At 43.7% G+C, this 24,695-nt stretch overlaps 1 protein-coding gene across 1 annotated transcript; it reads left to right on the forward strand.

Annotated features, from left to right (window-relative positions):
• The first annotated feature begins 3,132 nt into the window (after positions 1-3,132).
• Positions 3,133-9,137, forward strand: LOC119377823 (uncharacterized). Its single transcript, XM_037647130.1, has 8 exons — positions 3,133-3,241; positions 3,321-3,371; positions 4,163-4,234; positions 4,351-4,404; positions 4,737-4,811; positions 6,209-6,418; positions 8,051-8,210; positions 8,925-9,137. The coding sequence occupies exons 2-6, from the start codon at positions 3,353-3,355 to the stop codon at positions 6,406-6,408; spliced, it is 420 nt and encodes a 139-aa protein (XP_037503058.1). The 5' UTR covers positions 3,133-3,241; positions 3,321-3,352; the 3' UTR covers positions 6,409-6,418; positions 8,051-8,210; positions 8,925-9,137.
• The last annotated feature ends 15,558 nt before the right edge of the window (positions 9,138-24,695 follow it).

Genomic DNA, 24,695 nt, shown 5'->3' on the forward strand with positions numbered 1-24,695 from the left:
ATAATTGACAGTGCAACGGGTTAAACACGGACAGAAAGAAGAAAAGGACACCGCGCTGAACTCACAACTAAATTTATTTTTATTTTTGAAAAGGAAGAACATATATTCAGATCAATGAGTCATCAAGACCGAGCACATGTGTCGCAACACAACATTAATCATGTCTTATCTAGCAGATACTTGTATTCGTCATTTAGAAGAATGATTGAAGGACGACTTATGCATGCACTTATTGTTGCATCTAATAAAAAAGGCTTCTATTTCAACCGTGCGCTGATCTCACATGTCTATATTTGATAGTGGTTTTCTGCAGGTGGGGTACACATCTACATGATCTACAATCGGATGCCAAATGAGACGTGACAGCGGAATCTGAAAGCGTTAACTCATGCTCACGTAGGCGTACGTTTGCAGTCTTGGCTAGTAACGGGTAACTAGTTACTTTTTTCAGGTAACTTGTAACTGTAACTAGTTACTTTTGAGTTATAGGAACTAGTAACTGTAACACTGTTACTCTTTTACACAGTAACTGTAACGGGAAATACCGCTACAGTTACTTTCTCATATATTCGCCACCTTTCACCTTTCCACGACACCATGGTGTCGTGGAAAGGTGAAGGGAGTGAAGGGAGTGCCTCCTAAACCCCTAAACTGCGAAGGGAGTGCACTCCCTTCGCAGTTTAGGAGGGGAGGTCGCTAATCTTCCCTGCAGAAGACCGAGGTTCGGTCTTTAACGCCCCAACTTCGAGCTTACTTCTAAACTACATTCGTAAATCAATCATGCTGCAACTACAGTTTACTAAGTTCGCGTTCGTTTTTTTTTTTTTTTTTCACATATATATCCTTTTGCTCACTTTTTCTCAATACCGTGAACTAGCGAAAAACCTCTTTAGATGTAATATCGCGTGACAGAAGCGTATAATTGACCAAGGCATCACGACTGGTGAATTGCGCAACGAGTGGTTGGTTTAAGAGCTGATCAATTACAAAGCTCATGGGATTGATCATTTTCAGCAACACAACCTACAAAGTGTGCAGCTGTGCGGGCGTTGCCTTACGGACGCGTAGTGAGTATTTCGCCAATTCAGAAAATGAAGAATTATGAACTGATTGTAAAAGGTTTACTCCGACTTAACACAACAATTATTAACAAAATGACCTATGCAGGTGGTATCCTCAGTATACACTGGTAACAAAAAAGGAAACAAAAAATGAGTGGAGGTCCAGTGCACTAGTCACGCATGTCTTTATAAACGTCTCGTAGGGGGCCGTGGTGCTTTAGTTGCAAGCCGATGCGCCGCAGCGAATAATCCGCGAATCCATAAGTCCCCCCCCCCCCCCCCTCAACTTTGTTCGCGAGCCAGCGTCGTCGCATTGTTTAGGCCAAAGCTATGTCCAGTTGTCCAACATTGTTCAACATGCTCCGTCTTAGACTGCGCTGCATGGGTTGCTTTAGCAATATGCCGTTTGTCGATCGTTTCCTGCCCGTTTTACCGATGTCAGTCGCGTCGCAATCCCCGCATCGTTTAGCAGATCACCTCGCTGTGATCGCCTGCAGATGTGCGGTCTTTGTGTTTCGCGAACACATGTTTTAAGGAGTGCTTTGCGCCCAACGGACGCAGAGCTCTCCGGACGGACTGACACAACTTTGAACGAATAGGGAATAGACGCAATGGACGTCGTCGTTACGCACTCTCCGTTCCGCTTCTTATGCGCTTCTGGGTATCGCTAATAAACGTCCTAGCATAATGCTGTCATTCCAGTGCATCAACTACGTTTTCCACTTCTACTGTCCAAGAACGTTTATCATTATTATTCTTAAATAAAGTCCCTTTTCACCAACGGTGCATGAACAACAACAACAAAAAAAAAACTTGATGCAAGAAAATGAGGCGTACACAAAGATTGCTGATGTTGGGCCATCTTTTTTGTTTCCTTCGTTTAGGGTTTTGCCACGTGCATTTTTGACAACCCGCGGCATGCCTTCGTACGTTTCAATTAAATATATTCCATCACTTGGTTTGTGATCTATTACATATTTCATACAGTAGCGGCAAAGTAACGATGTTACTTTTTCAGAGTAACTGTAACTGCAACAGAGTTACTTTTTTGGCTCAGGTAACTGTAACTGTAACACCGTTACTTTTTACTGGTAACGTGCCCATGACTGCGTTTAAGCAACGCCCCGTCAAACGGGGCGTTTGGCCTACGTAAATCAAGGCTCGATCTTTTATCCCGCAGACGTCCCAAGCAACGCTGGCCGACTGCCGACGTTTGGCTGATCACTGGGAACCCAGACAACACGAAAAGTCCTAAGGATGCCCCAAACAAGTACCTAAGTCCCACATCCAAAAAAGGAAGTCATATGGGTGTCCCGTAGACTTCAGCGAACGGATGCCCATTAAACATCCCAGAAGAGGACATGAATGGGTGGATGCTTGCATGCCTCATATCAACCACGCGTTTTTAATCTACTTACTCATATTAGCACACATATATGCATGTTGTCTTCATGAATTAATAACGTACATTTCCAGCGATCATTCTTTAAAATCGCACCAATACATATATATGGAACTTGCGCAACCCTTCACAAATAATTAACATGTATTAATTAAACAGGCGAGAACACACAACGGCTATTCTTTGTTGAAGTTTTGCATACTAATTATTCTTTCGTGCAGGCCTTAATTAATTAAAGCACGTCCGCCTTGAGCAATGACATATATTGCGTGATGGGCTGGTGTGCTGCGCGTTGCTCGTTTATTCGGAACCACATTTATGCATGCGATCAACCTTGCTCACTAAACTGTTTTAAGGCACTTTGCTCAGATGGTACACGAAAAATTCCAATATAGTTAAACATTAATGGGGATTGAAACCGTCCCATGTAAAACTAACCTTCCTGTGTGCTCCGTTCGAGAAGCGGCGATAAGTTTCGGTTTCAGTTCTTTGAGTGTATCGTTTTACATGTACACTGCTCTTAAGTGGGCAGGCGAAAAATTATGAAAACAAAATATTTGTAATTCGTATTTGAAGTGCGCTGTAGTTTCTTAACTTTTTCTTTTATTTTATGCTCATTATATGTACGACAGCATTACGACAACGCGGCTGTGGCTGCAGTCTGTTTCTATAGTTCCGCATTTGAAGCGTGTTCTCTGCGTGCGCTGCGTGCGGTTACAACAGTTACAATTCGTGCGCACTCTGAAATTTGGGTTCGCGGAGCTGGTTGTAATCGAAGGTAAGTGTTGTTTTCCTACTGTTTTTTGATCTGTCAAGCGTGAAGATACACGTGTGTTGGCCTTGTTTTTTATCTTTAGAGCTTGCATACGCTTGGCGGGAAGCACGCGCCATGGAAAGCGAATACGAGAGTAAGTTATCGTTGCATTTATCATTATTCCACGTTTGTTGTGTTCATATGCCTTTTGTAATGTGCAGTGCGATGCTATACTTTAGACGTCAACCGCTTAAACAGCACGACACAAGTGAGTTTACCGGTTACCACGTGGTTTACTCCGAGATCGACCAAGTAATCTAAAAACGTTGAGATCGACTGCTGATCAGTCACGCCGTGCAGGCCGATGTGCGCGCAATATTTGTAGCTGCTGGCGAATGTACTAACGCGGAGGAGAATCTTTCACGTGTCGCTTTTACCTCCAATCAGCCAGAAGTTCCCGAACCACCTCTGAACCGTTCGCTCGGCCAAGTTGCGAGTGCCGGCATTTATGGCGGCATGCTGGAATCTTGCGACTAGGAGCACCATACTGGTGACAACATGCACAGCGTTCCCGTGGAATCCGATAACGTGCCCGACGGGTGCCACAGATACCTTACACAGCAGGACACTGCAACGGATTCTAACTCAAGTATATTGAAAGAACTGGATATTGCATCGTTGAGAGAAGACCTGTGACAATGGAGCTTAGAGTCAAGTGTGACTCACGATGCCGTCACAAATCTGTTAAAGGTTCTTCGCTCGTATTCTTGCATGTGTGAGCTACCAAGTAGCGCCAGGGCGCTTTTGTCCACACCAAGAGTGGCAAATGTCACACTACTGCTGGATTCTGGACATTATTGTCATTTTGGTTTGCGTGAAGGGCTTCAATCTGCTCTCAGACATGTTTACCGTGTGCCCAATGCCTGTGGTCTGTTTTATGTTCAGGCTCATCGCACATACCAGTATCCACAACTCTTGCTGCGGCTGCAAGGCCAAACATGGAACCACGCATGCTTGGTATGTCATTCTGCAGTTTCACATAGCAATGTTTTATCTTGCTGCGGTTGGGTGTTTGCTTTTGCTTTTGCATTGTGCGGCAAGGTGGAGTGCAAACTATGGTTTCTATGTTTTAGGTGCTTTGCACATATTGGAAGCTGCCAACTCTTTTACGGAACTGCAATTCCATGGTATGTCATTTATGCGGTATACATCATTATGTTGATGTCATGCAATGTTTCCAGTTTTTACCTTGTTTTGTTGTATAGTCATTGTGCTATGGCCAAATGCCTGTGGCTCTTGCTGCGGCTGCATGGCCACACATGGAACCGAGCATGCTTGGTATGTCATTCTGATGTCTTATAGCATGTTGCTGTAGTTTATTTACATTTACTCGTTAAATTGAGAATTCTTTGCCCACTTCAGGTGTTTTGAGCCTGCCTGTCTGTCTCTTATCTATTTTATCTCTGTCTGCCTGTCTGTGTAACTCTAGATGTTAACTTGTGGTGTCAATTATGTTCAGATTCACCACCATACAGTCCAGGACCCGCATATGTGACCGGGGCTACAAGGTCACAAACAGACCCACAAGTGCTCGGTATGTCATTAACCTTCTTTATTCTTTAATGGATACAGTCCATACTGTTCAGTGTCCTTGGGTCCTATTAATACTAAGGGAAAAATTGCAGTCTTGTTTATGTGTTTTCTTGCTTCATGTTTACTTGAGGCAAATGTTTCCTTTGTACTGTAGATGTACTATTCACATATGTGATAATGCATGCCCAGAAGAGTGAAATTAATTCCATGAGTATTGTTCTTTATTGTAACGTGTTGGAAACGGAAGGTGATATTCTTAGCACTAAATCAGCTTAGTTTTTTAGTTGGGTTGCTGGCTTCATGATGGAAAAAATTATGGCAGAACCCATCTTACAAGGACTGTCACCAGTAATACGATTTGTGTTCAGGCAGTGTAACAGCCTGCTGTATTGCTCCACCTTCATCTCTTGAGCTCGTGTATCTGGGCAGTGTCCTATTTTCTTCATATATGCTATGTATCAGCATAAATAGAAACACAAACTGCATAGCTTCTGCACAGTGTGCCTCACCTTGCTGTGGTTTTATGGTAATAGTATTAGTGTGAGCATTCATTACCCTCTCCTATTACGCAGCCACGTAGCACAAATGAAAAAAAAATTGTATGTTGCTGCTGGCATAACATACTTTCCCATTGTCGTTGTGACACAGTGGCACACTACCATGAGTCATGTTGAAGAGACAGGGCGTGCAAATATGAACACAAGAGGGAACTCAAGACACCACAAACGCCTTGACATCTTGGCTTCTCTCTTGTGTCCGTGTTCTCACGCCCTGTCTCTTTAATATGAGTACCTACAAACTAGCTCAGCTTTCTGTCATTCTAACCATAAGTCAGAGGCGCAGTTTATCCCTTCGTTCTTCTTTAGGGGGGGGGGGGGGGGGGAGCATGCTTCATCATTTGAGCAACGATGGTTGCTAGTGTGCAAGCGGTGACTTATAAAACATTTGTGCTCGTGGTGCTGCTGCAGCATCGATCAAATCGTAGATCCTCACTTACACTGTTATCACCAAGCCAATGTCGCAAAAACTGCAAAGAAGGCTGTACGTAGATTTCAGTGCATGTTAAAGAACTCCAGGTAGTCAAAATTTTTGGCTACGATAATCATGTCGTGGTTTGGAACGTAAAACCCTAACAATTCTTATTGCAAAGAAGACTCATGCTTTGCTGTTAGCGCTCCTACGAGTAACTCTCAGCAATGTTCATGACCGTTTTTTTTCCATGTGTTGCCATATAATTCACTGAAAAGTTTTAAAGCTATAGGTTGACCTATAGCTACCTGGAAAAGCAAAGCACTGAACATTACATAACCCATTCGAATCATTGCGGTAGTTTTTCATCTTAGACATAGTGCTGAACTGAAAACTTTCATAACACTGATGCCATCACTTCTTTTTCAGCCTTCATGGAAAGGATACTACAAGTGTTAAATAGCATAAAGCACACCCAGCAAGCCCATTTGCAATATTTCAACGAGCTGCTAAGTAATGCCAACAGTGCAGCTCCGCACCCTCATGGCCTCCCAGACCTGCCTTTCTCGAATGTGGCGGATGTTCTCGCGTATGAGGAGAACCTCGAGACAGACAGACAGCCAAGCTGATGATCAAATGGTAATTTCTCTGTTTCATTGCCTAAGCTCAGTATAATGTTGCCTGTCTTGTAACTACAGCATGTTGGAGTGACTAGGCATTTATAAATGCATGTGAATATTACTTATGACAGTCTGATTAATGACGTACTGTTGAATTTTTACATAGCTAGCTGCGTATGACAGTTCTAAAGAATTTAAAGGAGTGGTGACACAAAAATTCGGACACAATTTGACTGTTGAATCACACTAATGGGTGCATATAGGTGCCATCTGTGCAGTATCAGCCACAAATACAGCCTAAAAGGTATTTTAATTGAGTTTTGAAGTTCGTGAAAGTGCCGGATCGGAAATAGAAGCAAAAGACGATGAGGTCACCGAGTGGATACCACGTACGTCACGAGTTCTGGCCGGGTTACCGGAGGCGTGTACGAGACAGACAACGCTGGTAGCGACACCTGATGATGCATATCCTTACCAGAGACCTACAATATAACATCGCAGCGACTTACCCGCTTACTGATTCTGTGTAAAGCATTTGCAGTGAGATAATAAGCAACTCACAGTATTCTCATTGCTTTTTTTTCCGGACAAGAACTATAACGCGACGGAAAAGAAATCGAAAAAAAGTTATTGTAGTTAGACAAAACGCCACAAGATGTCGCTACGGGCTCCGCAGTTGTACGCAGTTGCTGCTACTGCTGCAGCCGTCAACAGCTCCGGTAACCAGGTACCCGCAAACGATAGGAAGTCTACAGACGAACTAAAGCTCTCTGCTGCCGGGATCATATTGCGTAGTGGACAAATAACTGCTTCGACCCTCCGACGTGGTTACGTGGGATTGGTATGCCTTGAGAACGCGGCGTTGCCCGATATAAATACGAGTCAGTAAAGCGTGCATCACGTCATTTGCATGTTACGCATAAACACTGTTACAGAGTGCCAATGTTGTGATTTCAATGCTTCCTTCGTCACTTCTCATATCCTGCTATTTTACGAATGATCGGAGCGAAAATGTTTCAGCACGTCTAATGCTGCGGCTACTCCAAGCCTGGCGGAAAACGTCGCCTCAGTTGGACAACGACTACAAGAACAAAATCGCAGCTACCGGCGAGATTCGCAAAGTGAATCGAGCTTTTCTTACTGATTTTTACACTCCTGCCAGCTCTTTCGTCCATCGCCGCACTAGATAAGCAACGTAGTTTGACAATCGAGGAAACAAGCACTCGCAACGCTCAACACCTGCTCAACACAGCAAACGAAACAGCAGCACTGACAACATAGCAGAAGCTGGCCAGTGACGTCACTAATTCTTGCGGTCTTGTTTACCAAGTAGACCATCTACGTCACGGGGCTACCGAGTGCTCTTCGAAATCGAAACTGCCTCCGGTCGTAACATACGAGCATATAATTAAACATTCGTTTCGCGCTGGGGCAAATGAGTTTCGTTGCCGCTATTATCGAGTCAGTAGCCATTGATTAAGAGCAAAAAACAGAGGTTCACAAATTTTCTGTCACCACTCCTTTAAGTAAAGCTAGAAGCAAGCTTGTATTTCTTTATCACCACAAGATTACTTATGTTGCAAAACATTCAAATTAAACTGGATCCCAATGTATCTTTCTGGCTGTATATCTTCTTGTTTCTTTTTAACAGAAAAAGTACATGGCTGTACAAGAGGGAGATTCGACGAAACAGAGAAGAACACGTGTACTGCAGTCCCTCCTCAGCTGGAATTCTGCAGTGGGCTTCAGTTGGTTTGGCACAAAGGGAAAAAAAAGAATCTGTGAACTGCTCCTCTGCAAGCTGATGTGCGGTGAGTCAGGTGTAGCATGCTTGATATAACTTGGTTTTTTGTGAAATCTTATGTCAAGCAGTATACTCAATATAGCTAGGTTGTCTATTTATACTTTGGTGCAATTAGTCCTGGTATTTACTTTCAGTTTTTAAGTGTGTAGTACTTTCGGGGCCCGGGCTGCCGTATGCTGTCATCGCTTAGCATAATGCAGGCAAAACCACGTATAACATAGCCATCTGTAGCGTAATGAGCGCGTGCTCGCACCAAGGAGGTCTTCTTCTTGTTCTTCGAGCGGCTTGATGATGATATTAAGTGTGGAGCACATTTGGGGCCCGGGCTGTCATATGCTGCCATTGCTTGGCATTACGCAGGCAGAACCATGTAAAAAAATAGAAAAAAGAGGAGGCAAGTGAGAAATAGAGAGAAAGAACAGGAAAAGGTAGAAAGAAGATTAGAAATAGAAAGAAATAGATAAAGAGAGAGGAAGGAATAAATGAAAATAAAAAGAGAAGAAAAGACAGCAAGACGGAAAAGGAGGAAAAAAAAAAAGAGAGGCGGAAACAAAGAAAAAACCAAAGAGAAACAAATAAGGCTGCCCAGCTCCGCACTTCCTACAGGCTTGGCACCACACATGCGAAACTGCCTTAATTTCTAGAAGAGTGCCATACTGGCCCAAGTTTTGTGTGGTGTGCAAAACTTACAGGAACGATAACTTTGCTTCTATGCATGCAGGCGTGTTGACTAATGACATCCAAAACCCGAATGCGAGCCTGAAGGATGTGGAGAAGGCTGCGATGACCTGGTTCCGTCATACTGCTGAGCGGCTTGCCGCGCAACAAAAATAGTTTCTTTCTTTGTTTGTTCAACTAATAAGATAATCCTGAAGGTCAGTTATTTGCTGCAAATTCTCTGCATTGTGTGTATTAAAATTTGTGTTTTTCTTCACCACTGTTTCATTCCTTCTTTGTTGTTTCTTGTTTATGTACGCCATATTCAGTGCCATCATTTTTCTGGTGCATTGTTTCCTGTGCTGAACTGAACTTTTTGTTTCCTAAAACTTAATTTTCTTACTTGCACGCTGCTTGTAGATTTAAGAGCAAAGAGTAATTAACTGCACCAATAGTCTAATGCTAAAATCAGGTCCACTACATAGTACATTGTTCAAAAAGTGCCCTTGCAGTAATCGCAAAAGCATCCGAACAAGCAAATACAACCCTGAATTCTGCACTAGTAGATGAGAATTAAGCAAGTTGAGTGTGCTAGTAAAGATATTGTGTTTCAGGAAATCAAAATTTCACTTAGGCTAAGGGAACAACAGAGAAAGAAAATGATTACTTTAAGCTTTGTATTAACAGTTCCAGTGAGGAGAATGTTTCCTTATTATATATATATGCGTGCCCTTTATGCATGGCAAATGTGCAGTAAAATAAAGAATTCAAACTTCTATTTCCATGAACTCTATATTGTCTAAGTTACAGTGTCACATTAAACTAGTGTCATACATTTACAACAGATCCAGAAATACTACGAGTATTTTAAAAATTCATTTTTCTGTCTGAACACGCCTAACTTTAGCCATCTTCAGAAAAGTATGAGATGTGTTGCACTTGTCCTACCGTTTTTTCTGTAGTCATCTCTGTTCTAGAACTGTTACAGGATCATGGAATTCAGAGCTTTTATCATTGGCTCCTTTACCTGTGCTTGAAAGCGTCTTCAAGCTGTTCTTTAATTCAGGCTTGAAATTGAAACCCATAGGGCAAGATACCTTGTTCTTCTATTTTACATTGGGAACTTCTACATGCAAAGTGCTCTGTAGGCAGATGTGTGGGGTTCTGTCCTTGCAGTAGTGTTTGCAGTGTTTTCAAGATTGGAAAATAAGCAAAGAAGAAAGCAACAGAACCGCTCAACATATTATAGGCCTACAGTCACATGAAAAAGCAGGAGTGAATTGCATTGCTGCAAGAGTACGTGCAGGGGTTTTAAAAACATTGAAAGAAATGTAAGACTTAAAAAAAACAGTTATTTCTATTACTAGCATGTGCCCTTTAAATGCTGCATGTACTGATAATGGAATGTGCAACAGCCAAAACTAATCCCAATATAATCCCGAGATGTCCTATGGGGAGGAAGTCCTATGGATCCCGTTTTTTGTCTCATTTTGGAGGCTTCCGGGAGGTTTCCGGCAATTATTTGGGACATCCTTAGAACTTCCCACACATCCTACGCAGCGCATCCTAGGTGTATCCAAAGGACGCCACTGCGTTGTCTGGGAAATAGCCGGCAGCCGACTTCACTGGCCACCAGGCATCCGAAAAGGGTCGGCCGGAGGTGCGCTGCCAGCTACGTCGGCACTAGATCTGCTGCACGATTCGCGCCACCGTCGGTGGCTAAGTGAACGCCGAGCGTGCCAAACGCTTGTCGGCACTAGGTCGGCTGCACGATTCGCACCACCGTTGGTGGCCGAGTGAACGCCGAGCGCGCCAAACGCTTGTCGAGGCGACAAGTCGGCAACACGTCGTGCCGGCCTTGGTTGCCGGGAGAGAATTCGAACAGCGTGTATTATTTTAGGGCAGCATAAAATACACTGCAGGAAGTGTAAACAACTCATAGAGTGTGATTTTTTAAACATTACAAAAATCACCTGTGACACATAACATACTTGTGGTCCTTGAGCTGATTACACCAAGTGATAGAGATTATTTGTGCGAACGATCCAAATACATTATTGACTAAATAACAAAAATAATAGCGAGCCATTACATTCGTGCATGGTTTCTCCAGGCGTGCGTATCTAGATTTTTTCGGCGTTAAACTAGGCTTTTGTCGTTGTTCGATGCTTAAAACGGATTCTTACAAAAAAAAAAAAAAAAAAAAAACGTCACCGAAGCAAACAGTGAATTTCTACCTCAAATTTGATGGCATAAATATTAAATCGTAAGATTTCATTCCAGTTATTGCAAACTCAGTGATACAGTTAGTCAGTTGCAGTAGGTAAGGCAGTGTAATTTGAAGGTCATAAATGAACTTTATTTAGATAGGCGCTTATTTATTTATTTTGCTTTTTCATGCACGTAATGTCACCCGCTTGCATTAAACCGAGCTCACATAATACATTCATGTCATTTCTGAACTAAAACGGCCATTAAAAACAATTCTGTATAACTTAAAAGAAGCATCGTCTGTATACAGACAACATGAAGCATGAAAATTTTTGCGTGCTGCCCGAGCAGCGCTGCACCCAAACAGTCTGTGGATAGAGAGACGTATTGTTTTGTTCTAAGCTAGTCCATTATTATGTAATTTGCGCAATGGAATGAGTAAACGTTCTCATCTTTCGCTGACGGATAAGTCAGGCAAACGGAAATACCATATATGCTATGTGAAAAAAACTCATCAAAAGGTGTGGCCGCAATGTAAGATTTTAGTACCAACACACGAATAATATATAAACAAGAAATATTCTTTCAAGATTGTTAGAACGAACACATAGCAATGGCAATCCACTGAAGACTGGTGCTGTGGAAAATAAAACGCAGAAGGTGGAAAAGTGCGGGAACGGAACCGCGCGCTGCACACTTAAAAAAAGAAGCAAAATAACATGCGCTATACATGCGCTACTGCGGCCCGCGCCCCGGAAGCTCCCGGTGGGGAGAGGGAAACTTTTTTTTTTTTTCCGCTGTTCTCCGGTTTTCTTTCTCAGCGTTTTCTAGCGCCGCAAGGGCAGAATGGTGGAGCCGCCTCCTCTTTCGAAGAAGCCGCACATCTGCAGATCCGCCGTCAGTGCTCAGCAATGCTTTTGCCGCCAAGAAAATGGGACACATGTCCGAAACAACACCACTAAAGACTTGCGTTTGTCATAATTTACGCGTGTACGTCTAGGTAGTAACAAGTTTGAATTAAGTTAACACGAATTTATCTTTTTCTTTAATGTGCAATGTAGTTACACCTTTATCTCTTACAGATAATGAGCTTATATTCCTCGATATGCCTATTTGAAAAGTTTCTGTTATCTCATCACTTTGTCAGAGGTCGCCTTGCATATGTTTGTGACATTCATCATTTTAGCACAGCATTTCAAATAAAAATGAACCCTTGTTTTTAATAAAAGGCAAAGCACGTACACCGTACCCTACATATTATAAAGAAGTTAAAATAATCCCAACGATGCACTGCCTCAAGATACGAAATAATGCCAGTCAGAAATCGCATGGTGATCATTTTATACGTCTTGAAAATACTAAACAAAAAGATAAGCAAGCGAATATGATGCATGGAAATGCATGAGAAACATTCCGCGGATTTGTCTGATCTTCTGACTCATACGTATAAAAGAATCGCATAATGGAGCATTTGCGGCGGGTAACGCGCAACGCGCACTGCTGTTCTGTTGGAATGTTAATAAAATGTTTAACTAGTTCCGTTATTTCACAGAATGATAATTATCAATGAAAGCAACACGTGCTTAAAACTGGATGCTGTAGCTTTATATTTCTATGATTCTATGGACGCTGTAGCTTCATATTTCAAGACGCGTTAGACAAATGCATAGCTAGTGCCTCGCGGTAATCTGCCGTCGTCGGTGCCTCGCATGCAAAAGGAAAAAAAGTAATAAAATTACATTGCTAATAGTAGACGCTTCACGTGCCGTTGACGATATGTGCGACTGACTGTAGAGGCTGCGCAACGTAAGCGTACCGCACGTTTCTACACATATGAGAACTTATTTATCAAGTCCCTTGCTGACGCACCACATGGAACCAGGTGCACTGCTCGACACCGTTAGATTGATTTATATATTTGGCCAGCCTTACATCGGCTGTAGAGTGATGAGGATTTGTCAGCAGAGCTCATCAATCTAACGCCGTTGTTATCGAAAGCAGAGCAAAATAACGCGACGTGGTGAAAAGTATTCGTCTCTGATCGAGTGACAAGTTGAACACTGGTCAGTTTTACTTTGAAGTTCAACATTTAGGTTTCGAGCTAAGAAGCGCGAGCGCGTTTGGGCAGTATGTTGAGGAATAAGTCATGTAGTGTAGCTACAAACGCGGTGACGGCCTTTGGTCAAACAAGGAAAACAGAAATGACCGTCAACCACAGACTTAAGGGAAACTTCCGGCTAAGGGATAACATCGAGTTTTACTCTGAACTGACTGAAGTTAAGCTATTAATCAGATGCTGACTAGACATGCGATGGCCATAATCATGAGCGCATGCATTGGCATCAATATGGAAGTTGGAGTTCTTCGGCGTTGTGAAGAATTATTCGATCGGAGAATATCGTTAAAATATTTTTATAACCTTGAGAAATCGCAAGATTTGAACACTCTGGAGATAATGTATTTGCCACCAGGAAGTACATAACGGATAAGAAAGTGCAATCACGCGAATTTATGTTTAATGTGGCTTTACAATGGTCCATTGTGCCGCGGTATAGAATTGACTGAAATAGTTCGCAAATGGCACATTGATTGTAACCGACCATATACATTACACCATCTATTAATAATAAACTTTACTGAAAATGAATTGATTCATTCTTTCTCCCATCGGAAAGGTTTTGGCTGCTTTATAGCGAGACCAAAAAAATATTAATTTCGTCACACGAATTGTGCGAAATAGAGTTCTCGCGGACTGTACAACTTTAATGGAAAATTTCAGATACGTGTTTCAGGGGCGCGAAAGCTCTAACTGATTATATGAAAAGCTGAATTGCGAAGTGATCTTAAAATGTGGCGTTCTTGTAGCTTATTGCACGTCCATTTGTCTAAGAATGACGTCGCATTTGCAGTTCTGCTCCAATCAATAACCCCAGCACTAAAGTTATATGTTTGCTGTGCCTCAGTTTTCCCGAATCCAGCCGAATATTTCTGATGTGCACATTAAGTATGTGAATAAGAAAAGGTACAATTGCGGAGTTGGTTAGGATGCGGAATTTAAACGTCGAAAATTTTCACCCGTTTCGCAAGAAACTTCAGAACCTTTAGCGATCGGGCCGCCGAGAATCCTCCGCCGCACTGTCATGAGCGCCTTTCAAGCCTTATGATGACCTGTTATGATGAAGCACTTATATGCTCAATGTACAGTGGTACGACATGAGTACTTTTCAAGTGTACCGAGCGTTTACGGTTTCTGCTCGAAGCTCAAGAAAATGTCCGCCTTTGCATGCATTAGACGCAAAGCATTTGGTTGAACAAAATCAATAAATGGGAATAAATGCGAGTACCGAGCAGAAATTTAATTTTGATCCTGATACTATAGCGCGCTAGGCTCTATTAAAATATCGATGATTTTGAACTGTCCACCGCTTTAGCACGGTCGTGAATATAAATACATGATTGATCTGATCGAGCCGCATGACAGAGGGAGGACATCAGATATAATGGAAACATTTGGAATATAGAATCGAATATCGTCATACTTGATTCGGTCTTCGGGAATAGCCCATATGCGTTAATACGAATATTTCAAAATATCATCTATGTCCAAATAAACACAAAATTAGCGTAAAAGTCGCTTGCAGATCCAGAATTCGATAGTCCGCACACTCTGAAGAGTTTTAATATTTGTACTTGATGCTCAGTTTATGGTTTTCATGTTAATTTGTTTTAATGTTAGGGTGCCAACGATATTTTGTGTTAACAACGAAAACGGTTCAATTCAAATTCGATTCGCTTCTTGGGCGCATTAGCGCTGCCTTAGTGTGTTCAGGCATGTGCTTCAGTGGAAATTTCGCGCGCCTTTTTTTTCTCACCAAACACACGTGCGTTCCCCCGAAAAAAAAAAGTGGTAAGATGGGGTCTTGCGGTCTTGCTTTGGAGAGAGATCACACGCAACATGCATTATATCCCTCTCCCAGAAAGAATGACAAGTCCTGAAAGGAGGAACGGAATGTGCCGAGGGCGGCGGGGCGTGCAAGCGGAGCGCCGGACCTCGGACCTCTCGCGGTTTTTTTTTTTTCTTTGTCACCGCGCTGGGGAGGGAAGCAAGCTCCGTGGCGTGCGTGAATTCCCTGAGGACGTGCTGGAACACTACGCAGAGGCGGGCATTGGGCAATCACTCTGAAGCATTTCGTTTGCCTTGATCCTGGAGGCGCGCGGCCGTCTCCCGCTGCCGAGGATTTGACGCGAACTCGTAAGTGACATTCTATTTCCTCGGTGCATCGTATGGTGACTTTTGTTTAGCGACAAAATCAAATTTTATTTGCGCAATTCATGCGTCAATCTGGTCGTCTCTTCTAGCGGGCAGATCAGAAATGTTCAGGCGAACGGTGGTTATATTTGTCCGTGGACCCAAGACATCGTTGACGGGCAAATATGTAAGATTTTCTTGTTTTTTATTTGTGGCATCTTATTGTAGGACCGTAACCAATTTGCCGTTTTCTCTAAGGAACACTGCAACAAGGACTGGTGTGGATAGCGTGCTGCGCTGGTCTCGCCAACTGAAAAGAATTCTGCTAAGACGCATGCTTGGTTACAAAAGTCACGCAATCGCTTTTCACGTTGAATTTGGTCGCAAGTGTGCTGTAAATGCCGACTGCACAATATGTGACTGGCCCGCGGCCGCTTTGAAGGTAAGATTGTGTTCTCATTAATCTATTTATTGTACCATTTGTTTTGCAGTGACATTACGAGCCAACAATGAAAACCTCAATCCATCCTGTCTCCACATATTATCTAGTTTCTGCGCTGTGGAGCTTGAAGCACTTCTCAGAATTTCAGCACACTCGCATTTATTGTAAGTGCAGTGTTTTTCTTATTTGTGCAGTGCCAAAATAATTTTGTTTAGTTGTGTGAATAGAGTTTCTAGACGCGACATGACTGTGCAACTGGTCAAGTAAATAGTCTACCTTTCTCAGAGTATTATTCATTGTTCTTTCTTTCAGTCTTTCCCGACAGAAGAACAATGCAAGTCTCACATCTTGATGAGGGTGGCGATTTACCCTCTCACATCTCGACGGTAAAACGTCGCATCTGCGTACGTGTTCAGGGCCAAGAGCACGAGAACTGGCCGAAAGAAGGGAGCCGATCCAACAAGAATGCCGTCCGTTTTATATATACATGTCAGCGCTATCATGCAGCGATCACATGGACTGTACGGTTGCGTTGCACAAGGGCTGATGCAAACGCTCCGTGCGAACAATGTTGAATATGTAAAACTAGTGCATCTATACAATTGCAAAATAAACATATAAAGAGAGAAAACTTATATTCACGTCTTTCTGTTATTGTGTGTTACGTATTAACACGTTAGTGCAGACCGTTAGAGGCGTTTGATTCCGTCTTACATGTGCACTCTGCCCGTAATTAATTCAGATAGAGTTAAACGCCTCTATAAACTGCCCGTTCACATTAAATACGACACGCATCAACACACCAGAAAAACACTTGATGCGTTTTGTTAGAACACGCACAAAAAATAAGAAAAAAAAATCAGAGCAATACTAGCGAGAAACGTCCGCAACCGACCCACGGCCGTCGGTAAATCGACGCTTATGTGATGTCGGGCCTTGGTCAACCCGCGAGCGGCATGCACTCGGCATCGTTGGGGAGCGACTAAAAAGCCACCAAAACATGCCCGCGTTGCCAGACCACTTTTTGGTGCTGTCCCTAGGAAATTCCAAGCGAGATGTACCTAGCCTAGTCCCGTGGCTCTACGTGCGTGCGAGACGTTGATCATGCGATTTAACCATGGAAATGCAGGTGGCATGATTTAATGGACGCACGAATTAAGGTGCATACTTGCTGCTTTCTTTGGGAAGGACCACTTTTTGTCTAAGGGGCACGCCGTTCGCAAGGAGGGGGAATCAGTTTTGTTTCAGCTCAATGAGCTCACTGCGCAGACATAGCCGCACAGTGCATTAGGTTTCATTTTTTGTGTTAACCTTGCTGGCGTTTTAAGCGCATTAGTTTACGAAGCTGGTTCTTTTTGGACGACGAAGTTTGAGACATGATCGGAACAGCTATAGCGTGCTATATATTCATATGAGTTGCTGTTTGGGCCTTGTTTTGTGGTTCCAGAAAAGCCAGCTTTTCCCAAAAGGTGCCTTAGAAAAACGTTTATCTCCAATATTCCGTGATAGTCACCGAATAATCAATATTATTGCTTGTTTTAAACAAATGCTTGTGGTGATCGAGCCACCACGCGAACGAGCGTCACGCCGAAGCTGGCCTCCCTACTTGGAGCACAGTATGTGTGTACTAGGCGCAGCGATGCAGATTGCTTATTTTCTCATCAGATCAGTGGAGTTCCCGGTGCCTACCGAGCACATCGTGGTGATGAATCTAGGCCATTCTCAACCGATATATGTCGCATATGAATGCATGGCTCCCATCGCATGCGTGCGGTATCAAGCCAATTATCAAACACCATTGTGAATAACTTTTTTTTTGCCTAGCTGTTCTTTATGCAATATTTTTTTTTTCATTGCTGTACTTTTCACATATCCTATCATCAGTGAAAAGGAGTAGCCGGTGCTATACAGAAGCACCAACATCTCCTAAATATCATATAATAAAAAAAGCATTTGTTTACGCCAGGAAAATCAATGCTCGAGCTCACCACATAATGCTTCGCTGAACCGACCAATGTGTTACAAATGCACACTGTCGGCTAAGTGTATATACAGTAAAACTCGCATACATCGGAATCAAAGGGCATCGCTAAATAGTTCGATATACCCGTAATTAAAAATGCATAAAATGCCTGTCGGAAGCTTAAATATAGTTGGTATACATGTCTTGATATATACTGAGTATGTGCAGCTCAATGAAACGAAGACAAGAGAAGACACATAAACGACATAGCCAGTCCATGTCATTTATGTGTCTTCTCCTGTCTTCGTTTCATTGTGCTGCACATACTCAGTATATATCAATAAATATTCATGCGTCTCAGACTGTCCCTCGAGACAATTGGCCGTCCTAAAGCTGCTGTGAAGCCGTTAAAATTTTCCCATTACTTATTTTTCATCAACCTGCTCGTGTGAAACGTGTACGTATCGGACCAGACAACACTTTGCGCCACTGAAGCAACCTGGCGATACATCTTTCCAGCAACTAATTGCAGCCACAGGTAGTAAGCTTCACAGCATGGCATTTAGTTTTCGTCGCATTACACTCCTGTGTAGCGGTAAAACTTACAAAGCAATTCCTTCATTGTGGAGCGCAAAGAAATCTGTGCTGCTCACGCCGCCCATATTTTGACTCGTACCCTGCTTGTTTACGCCATGCTTGCACTGCCCCTTGGATTCAATGCACTATATATTTACATTATATATACATGCTACAAGATGACATATTCACTATAGTCAGCTTTATGTCATTGCAGTTGTGTTATGCCCCAAAGCATGTACTGTGCATCGATGATTCGTTGTGCAGCGAAGCCCACTAGCAGGGAAATCGCAATTGCCTAATACGTTACCTGATGCTTAGTCTTCTTTAATTACAAAAAAGGCGCCCACGCGGTCTCCAGTCACCGTACGAGCACCCAAACGTCTAATAAATGCGCAAGTGCATAGCAAATTAAAGTTTCTTCAATTCTTCTACCTGCCACGCAAACGAATTAGCAGCAAACCTATTAGAGAACAGACCAAGCCACTTCTTGGAATAGCTTGGAATTGTGTCATGGAGAAACTTAATTATGCCAACAGGGATTATTACAAGATACCAATGAATCAGGTGGCCTGAATTCAGCGTGATCGCATAGTGTCAACTTGCTGCACAATTGCGACGAGGCGCAGCTACGGATCCATGTCATTTATATCCATGTCAAACGCCAGCTGCTACATTTCAGGTCAAATAATAAATGCGCAGATGATGGATTTCTTAGCGCTGCTGATAGTCTTAAGAATCTGTATAAATTCAAGCGAACACTCGCGAGGTAACATAAAGCAGGGCATACATTTTAACGCAACGTAAGCTCTCGAGTGCCTCAAGTTTCACCTCACTTGACGATCGTCGGACTCATCGGATTCGAAGGGGATCGCGAAACAATTCGATATATCCATTATTACAAACCGAAAATACGCCTGTAAGCTTTAATATTCACACGTCTCGGACAGTCTCAAGAGATGGCTGATTCCTTTAAGTTGCTTCGAAGGCGTAAATGTTTTATCAACCACTTTGCGGCAGCGAACACTTCTCGGCCACGAAGGGCTAGAGCTTCACAGCGTGACGTTTAGTTTTCTTCGCATAACGCCACTGTGCAGCGGTGAAGCTTAACAAGGCAAATCCCTCATTCTGGAGCGCACTGAGTTGACAGCAGAGTCGATGACGTCGTAATTGAGGCTGCTGGTAGTCACTCAGTCACTTCTAATCGAACACTCGCGAGGTAACACAACAAAGCATGACACCGATACACAAAATCTTTAAACCAGACACGCCATCAAGTGCCTCTAACTTCAAGTTTCAACTTGGCCCTCGTTGCTCTCGTCAACTTGACTAGGGAATTTCTGGGTACACCAAGGCGCTAGTTTTGCTCGGTAGCACAAGGTAGCCAACATGAAACATGCTTACACCGCTAACATTGGGCGATGTTTAGGTGTCTTTTTAGTCTCGTGCGCATCGTTGGCCACGGTGGACGGGCCTACATCGGGTGCCGACGCAAGCCCACATGAGGCCAATCTCAATCCCCAAGACCGGCCCTACATTGGTTGCCAAGGTTGGGCCAATGACAGTGCAGTTGGCCAGCGACATCAGGCCGACATTTTGTCGAGGATAAAATGTTGCTTGGGGTGTGTAATCAGCTGCTGTGAGCTGAGAATCACGGTTGTTTTCGGGCGTTCGCTCGTAACATGAAGTGAGGTATACACGATATGTTGCACTGTTATCGTTTCACTTACTTTGGTTTGTCTTGTTTTTTTAAAGGCGAAAGCCTTAGATGCCTCATCAAAAACTAAAATTGACCGTCGGCGGCGTCCCGCGTCGTCAACACGAGTGATGCAAAAAATCATAACGCGATGACGTCACAGATCGACAAAATTTGTGACCTCACTATGACGTCTTTCAACGTGACGTCACATGATGACACTATCACGTAACACGGTCGCTTCGCATTGCCTCCGTGATCTGTGGGCCGATCACGGAGGCAATGTAACACCAGGTGAGGTGCAGAAAACTTGCAATGCCTTCGATCCTGGGGGCAGTGTAAAACCAGTACGTTAGGTGCCGAAAGCTTTCCGAGGGGGTGGGGGGATCAGTGCATCGACTGAAGAAAAAGAAGAAGATGGCTTTCGCCTTCGAGTCGTCTTACACGAATGCACAATGGGGCCAGGGGCGCAGCCAGAATAGGGATGGTAAAATCGATGAACGATTAATCGATTAATCGATTAAATGTCCACAATTAATCGATTAATCATAATCGATTTGTGCCTTTCGATTAATCGAATTAATCGATTAAAACTATTCGATTAATCGATTACGGCATCCCCCACTCCCGCCCCCAACCTCGCCCCTTGGCCGGAGCGCATGAGTGCGAGGCGCGCTATCCTGAGAGGCAGACCCTGAAAGCTATCCTTAGACGCCGGAAGTTGGAAAGCCGAATACTACTACTTTTTTCTGGTTCTATTTGGGATGCCGTCGATCGCGCACTTCTACGCAATTGCGTTGCACTGGAGTACGATCCGATGAACTAAATGCCTTCTCAGTTCAAGACATACTATAGTAACCCTGTAGTCGATCGCCGCACCAATCCGAATTCACTTGAGACTTGGCGCAGCATGCGAACTGGCCTAGATCATGTGTTTGACGTTGCAATGGAGTATTTGCCATTTCCTGCAACGTCAATAGCACCCGAGCGCCTTTTTTCGCATGCTGGATGTGTGGCGACCCTATGGAGGTGTCGGTTGTCGCCCGAGCATCTTGCGCAACTGAGATTTCTTCACTCAGTAGAAAAAAGCATGTGGTTCGGAGCAGCAACCCCATGAAACAAAACAAAAAAGGGGACTGTTGAGAAAGTTAGCAGCACGTGGATTCACCAACTTTCAAAAGAGAAGTTTATTCTTTTCTGTAAATTTCATACGTGCCAGCGAATCGTCTTGTAGGTTATTTTGTTCGTGTTTGTTTTTTGCCGCGCTGTTTCATCGTGTTGCCGCATAAACGCATGTCTGCTTACATTTGATAAACGAGTAGTTTTCGTCACCTGTAGTGTCAATCGAAATTTTCTTTGTATTTTATTCAACCCTCAGATTTTACTCGATTCTTGTGTAAGTGCGATATGCGCTGCTTATTTCCTCACTGGTTCTTAGTGCCGTTCTGTTTTACTCTTTAGCAAATAAAATATTGTTTACCAATGAAAGAGAGAGAGAAAATATATTTCAAGGCGGAGAGGTTAGCCCGAGCTAGTACGTCCCTGCCTGCTACTCTGCACCGGGGAAAACGCAACGGGGGAAAAAGAGTGATGAAGTACGATGATGGGGAGATGATTAGGTAATCCGTATATACATAACAAGACATGTTTGCTAGCGTAACCCGTTCAGCCCATACAGAAAGCAGTCAAATAATAATACCGCTCTCTAGGACTGACGCTGCATGGAAGCTCCGCGTGCTTGCTCGTCAATGCACCACGTCGCAATGGAACGAGCCGCACTTCAAGCATGCGCGACTATATTCCCTGGACCCAACTCTCAGCCTTCAAATTCCTCCAGGCCTTCGCCGACGTGACGCTACCCTCCTGTGCAGGTTATGGTTGGGTGTCGCATTTACGCGCGCATACGCGTGCCGCATAGGAATGGACGACACCACATCATGTGACCACTGCGGCAGTGATGAAACAATTCAACATATTCTGTGCGACTGCCCACAGTACTCTTCACAGAGACAGTCACTTTGCAACGCGCTCGATAAGTTGGACGACCTCACTCTGTCGGAAGAAAGAATCCTGCGCCATCGACCGGACCAAACGTCACAGAAAAAGGCTGTGCAAGCGCTACTGCGCTTTCTGCGTTCAACTGGTCTCTCAGAACGGCTCTGACTGGAACGTCTTGCGTGTGTGTGCATGTGTGCATTTTTTTTTTCGTTTTCATTTTATCTCACTCTCTCTCTGTCCTCTTTCCGACCCCTATATCCCCACCCCTGTGCAGGGTAGCAAACCGGTCACTCGCGCCAGGTTAACCTCCCTGCGTTTCCTTTTCATCTATTTCTCTCTCTCTCTCTCTTTGCTAGCGTAAAGAGGAGAAGGACGCTAGTAACCATCTTTTATTATGCTATATACCAACTAGCCCAACTGTCCGTCTTATAGGGTATATATACCATTTTCATAATTGTTGAGCAAACTTTCCTACGATGCAGTTAGCCCAATTAATGGCAGCTAATCACTTCTTCAGAGTGCTCAAGCGCGGTTTGCTTGCGCTGGGACGCGGAAAGTGTAGACTCGGCTCTCTTGACACGAACACGCATAATAGACAAACGCCAGCACGCGCAACTACGACCTCGTCTCCACTTGAAGCACGAAAGTTGCTGCCATTAGTTGAGAGAAAATGTAGCGCAGGAATGCGCACTCGCGAATTGTGAAATGGGTCTTATAGACGCTTTATGTAATCCGCAACTTTTACGCGTCGGTTTACCGAACGTCTAGCATCCAGTGCATTACTATTGAAGAAGTGACCTTGAAGCACTTAGTAATACTGCATGCATGGTCGCGTATTTAGGGAGAAATACAGGAGTTGTTAGGAGCTAAAACATTTTTTGTAGATTTTTTGTGTATTTGTGTTTTCTTTTTTTCTGTTTCTGTCATATATATGTGGTTTGTGAAAAATAAACCTTCAGTTGATAGTCTGCGCTTGTCCTTGTATCTTCTTGTCGTCCGTGTTTACTACCGCGCAGTATACATACGTCGATCATGAATCACCAACTTGCCCAATCGTCCACCTTGAGAAATGCAGCTTTCAGCTAGAGGCCCCCGTCTTCTGCTGTGACAAGAAAGGACAGTCGAGCAATTTATGTTGTAATGTCTGGTACACTACATAGCGCTCACAGTTCAGGATGTACGCACGATTGAAAAGATGTGAGTGGCGCTGTGTTACGGCAAAGATCAGGTGAAACCTGCGGAGCATAGGTCGGCAAAAAATGTGGAGCTCACTCAGACTCACTCATGAAATATATTTTGCCCTTTGAGCTCACTCGGACTCACCAAAATTTTCCTCAACCGAAGTCACTCGGACTCAGACTCACTGAAATGTTTCTTAGCCGGACTCACTCGGACTCAAACTCACCAACATGTTGCTCAGCCAGACTCACTCAGACTCACACTCACGGCTCTGAGTCTGAGTGAGTCGACTCATGAGTCCATTAGCGTATAATTGGCGTCTTCTATCATGGTGTCACTGCTCTTTAACACCAACATCTCGCAGAATTGGCGCTCGACTTGGCGCCTTTTGATCTCGTACCTTCAAATATGAGTTATGAGTGGTGGCAATCCAGTATGGACATTCTTATTGAAAGAGGTGACTCACACGAGATATTTTTGATCAAGAACTTCCTGTGAAAGAGTTTGCGGGTGGAGGTCAACCTGCTCCCCCCCCCCCCCTTCTACGAACCTCACGCCTCTGATTAATAAATATAGAGTTGGTGTATGAACGCTAGTGCTTTGAAGTGTGAGTCAGCGGGAGTATAAGCGTGAGCCGACATAAGGGTGCTAGTGATGCTGAAGGTGTGTACATAGAACAATAGGTCGGCAAAGAAGTGTGGAGCTCACTCAGACTCACTCAAGAAATATATTTTGCGCTTAGGGCTCACTTGGACTCAGACTCACCAAAATTTTCCGCTACCGCACTCACTCGGACTCAGATTCACTAAGATTTTTCTCAACCGGACTCACGCGGACTGAAGCTCACCAAAATATTACTCATGTGGACTCACTCAGACTCAGACTCATGGCTCGATCTGAGTCTGAGTGAGTCTGAGTGAGTTTGCCGACCTATGCTGCGGAGTATACTGGCGCAGCTGCTGTTTTTTCTAGCCGGGAGGCAGAAACTCATGTCACTCTATTTCCCGCAATATTAATTAGAACTAACAGACAATAATGCCAAGGGAAGTATAGAGGATGTTATTTGTAATAATTGGGATATCAATGTGAAGAAAGTAAAGTGGACGAAAAGATAACTTGCCGCCGGCAGGGACCGAACTTGCGACCTTCGAATAACGCGTCCGATGCTCTACCACTGAGCTACGGCGACGGTCACCTCCCGTCCACTTCATAGGGTACACATGTGCATTTAAACCTAGGAGTGTTAGTCAGCGCCGATCACAGCCATGGCGGCGAGTGTGGAACACTCTTTTTCTGCCTTTTGGCGTCACGTAGCAAGTGATCTTTTTAAGAGCTGGCAGCTGACCAATAATCCCTCGCATACTACCTGAAGGCATCAAGTCTGCGAGAAGGAGACCCTCGCTATGAATGAAGGAAAGAAGATTACTTTTAGGGGCTCGTTTTTCTTTGTTAGACACAATATTAATTAGAATTAACAGACAATAATGCGAAGGAAAGTATAGGGGATGTTAAGGGTGTATG

This window comes from Rhipicephalus sanguineus, chromosome 1, assembly GCF_013339695.2.
Source record: "Rhipicephalus sanguineus isolate Rsan-2018 chromosome 1, BIME_Rsan_1.4, whole genome shotgun sequence".
NCBI classification, from domain to species: Eukaryota; Metazoa; Arthropoda; class Arachnida; order Ixodida; family Ixodidae; genus Rhipicephalus; species Rhipicephalus sanguineus.

Bases quoted from the DNA above. Each gene is read 5' to 3' on its own strand.
- LOC119377823 (XM_037647130.1), top strand. The intron at 4,235-4,350 runs GTATGTCATTCT...TCTATGTTTTAG, and splicing joins CATGGAACCACGCATGCTTG to GTGCTTTGCACATATTGGAA. The intron at 4,405-4,736 runs GTATGTCATTTA...AATTATGTTCAG, and splicing joins TACGGAACTGCAATTCCATG to ATTCACCACCATACAGTCCA.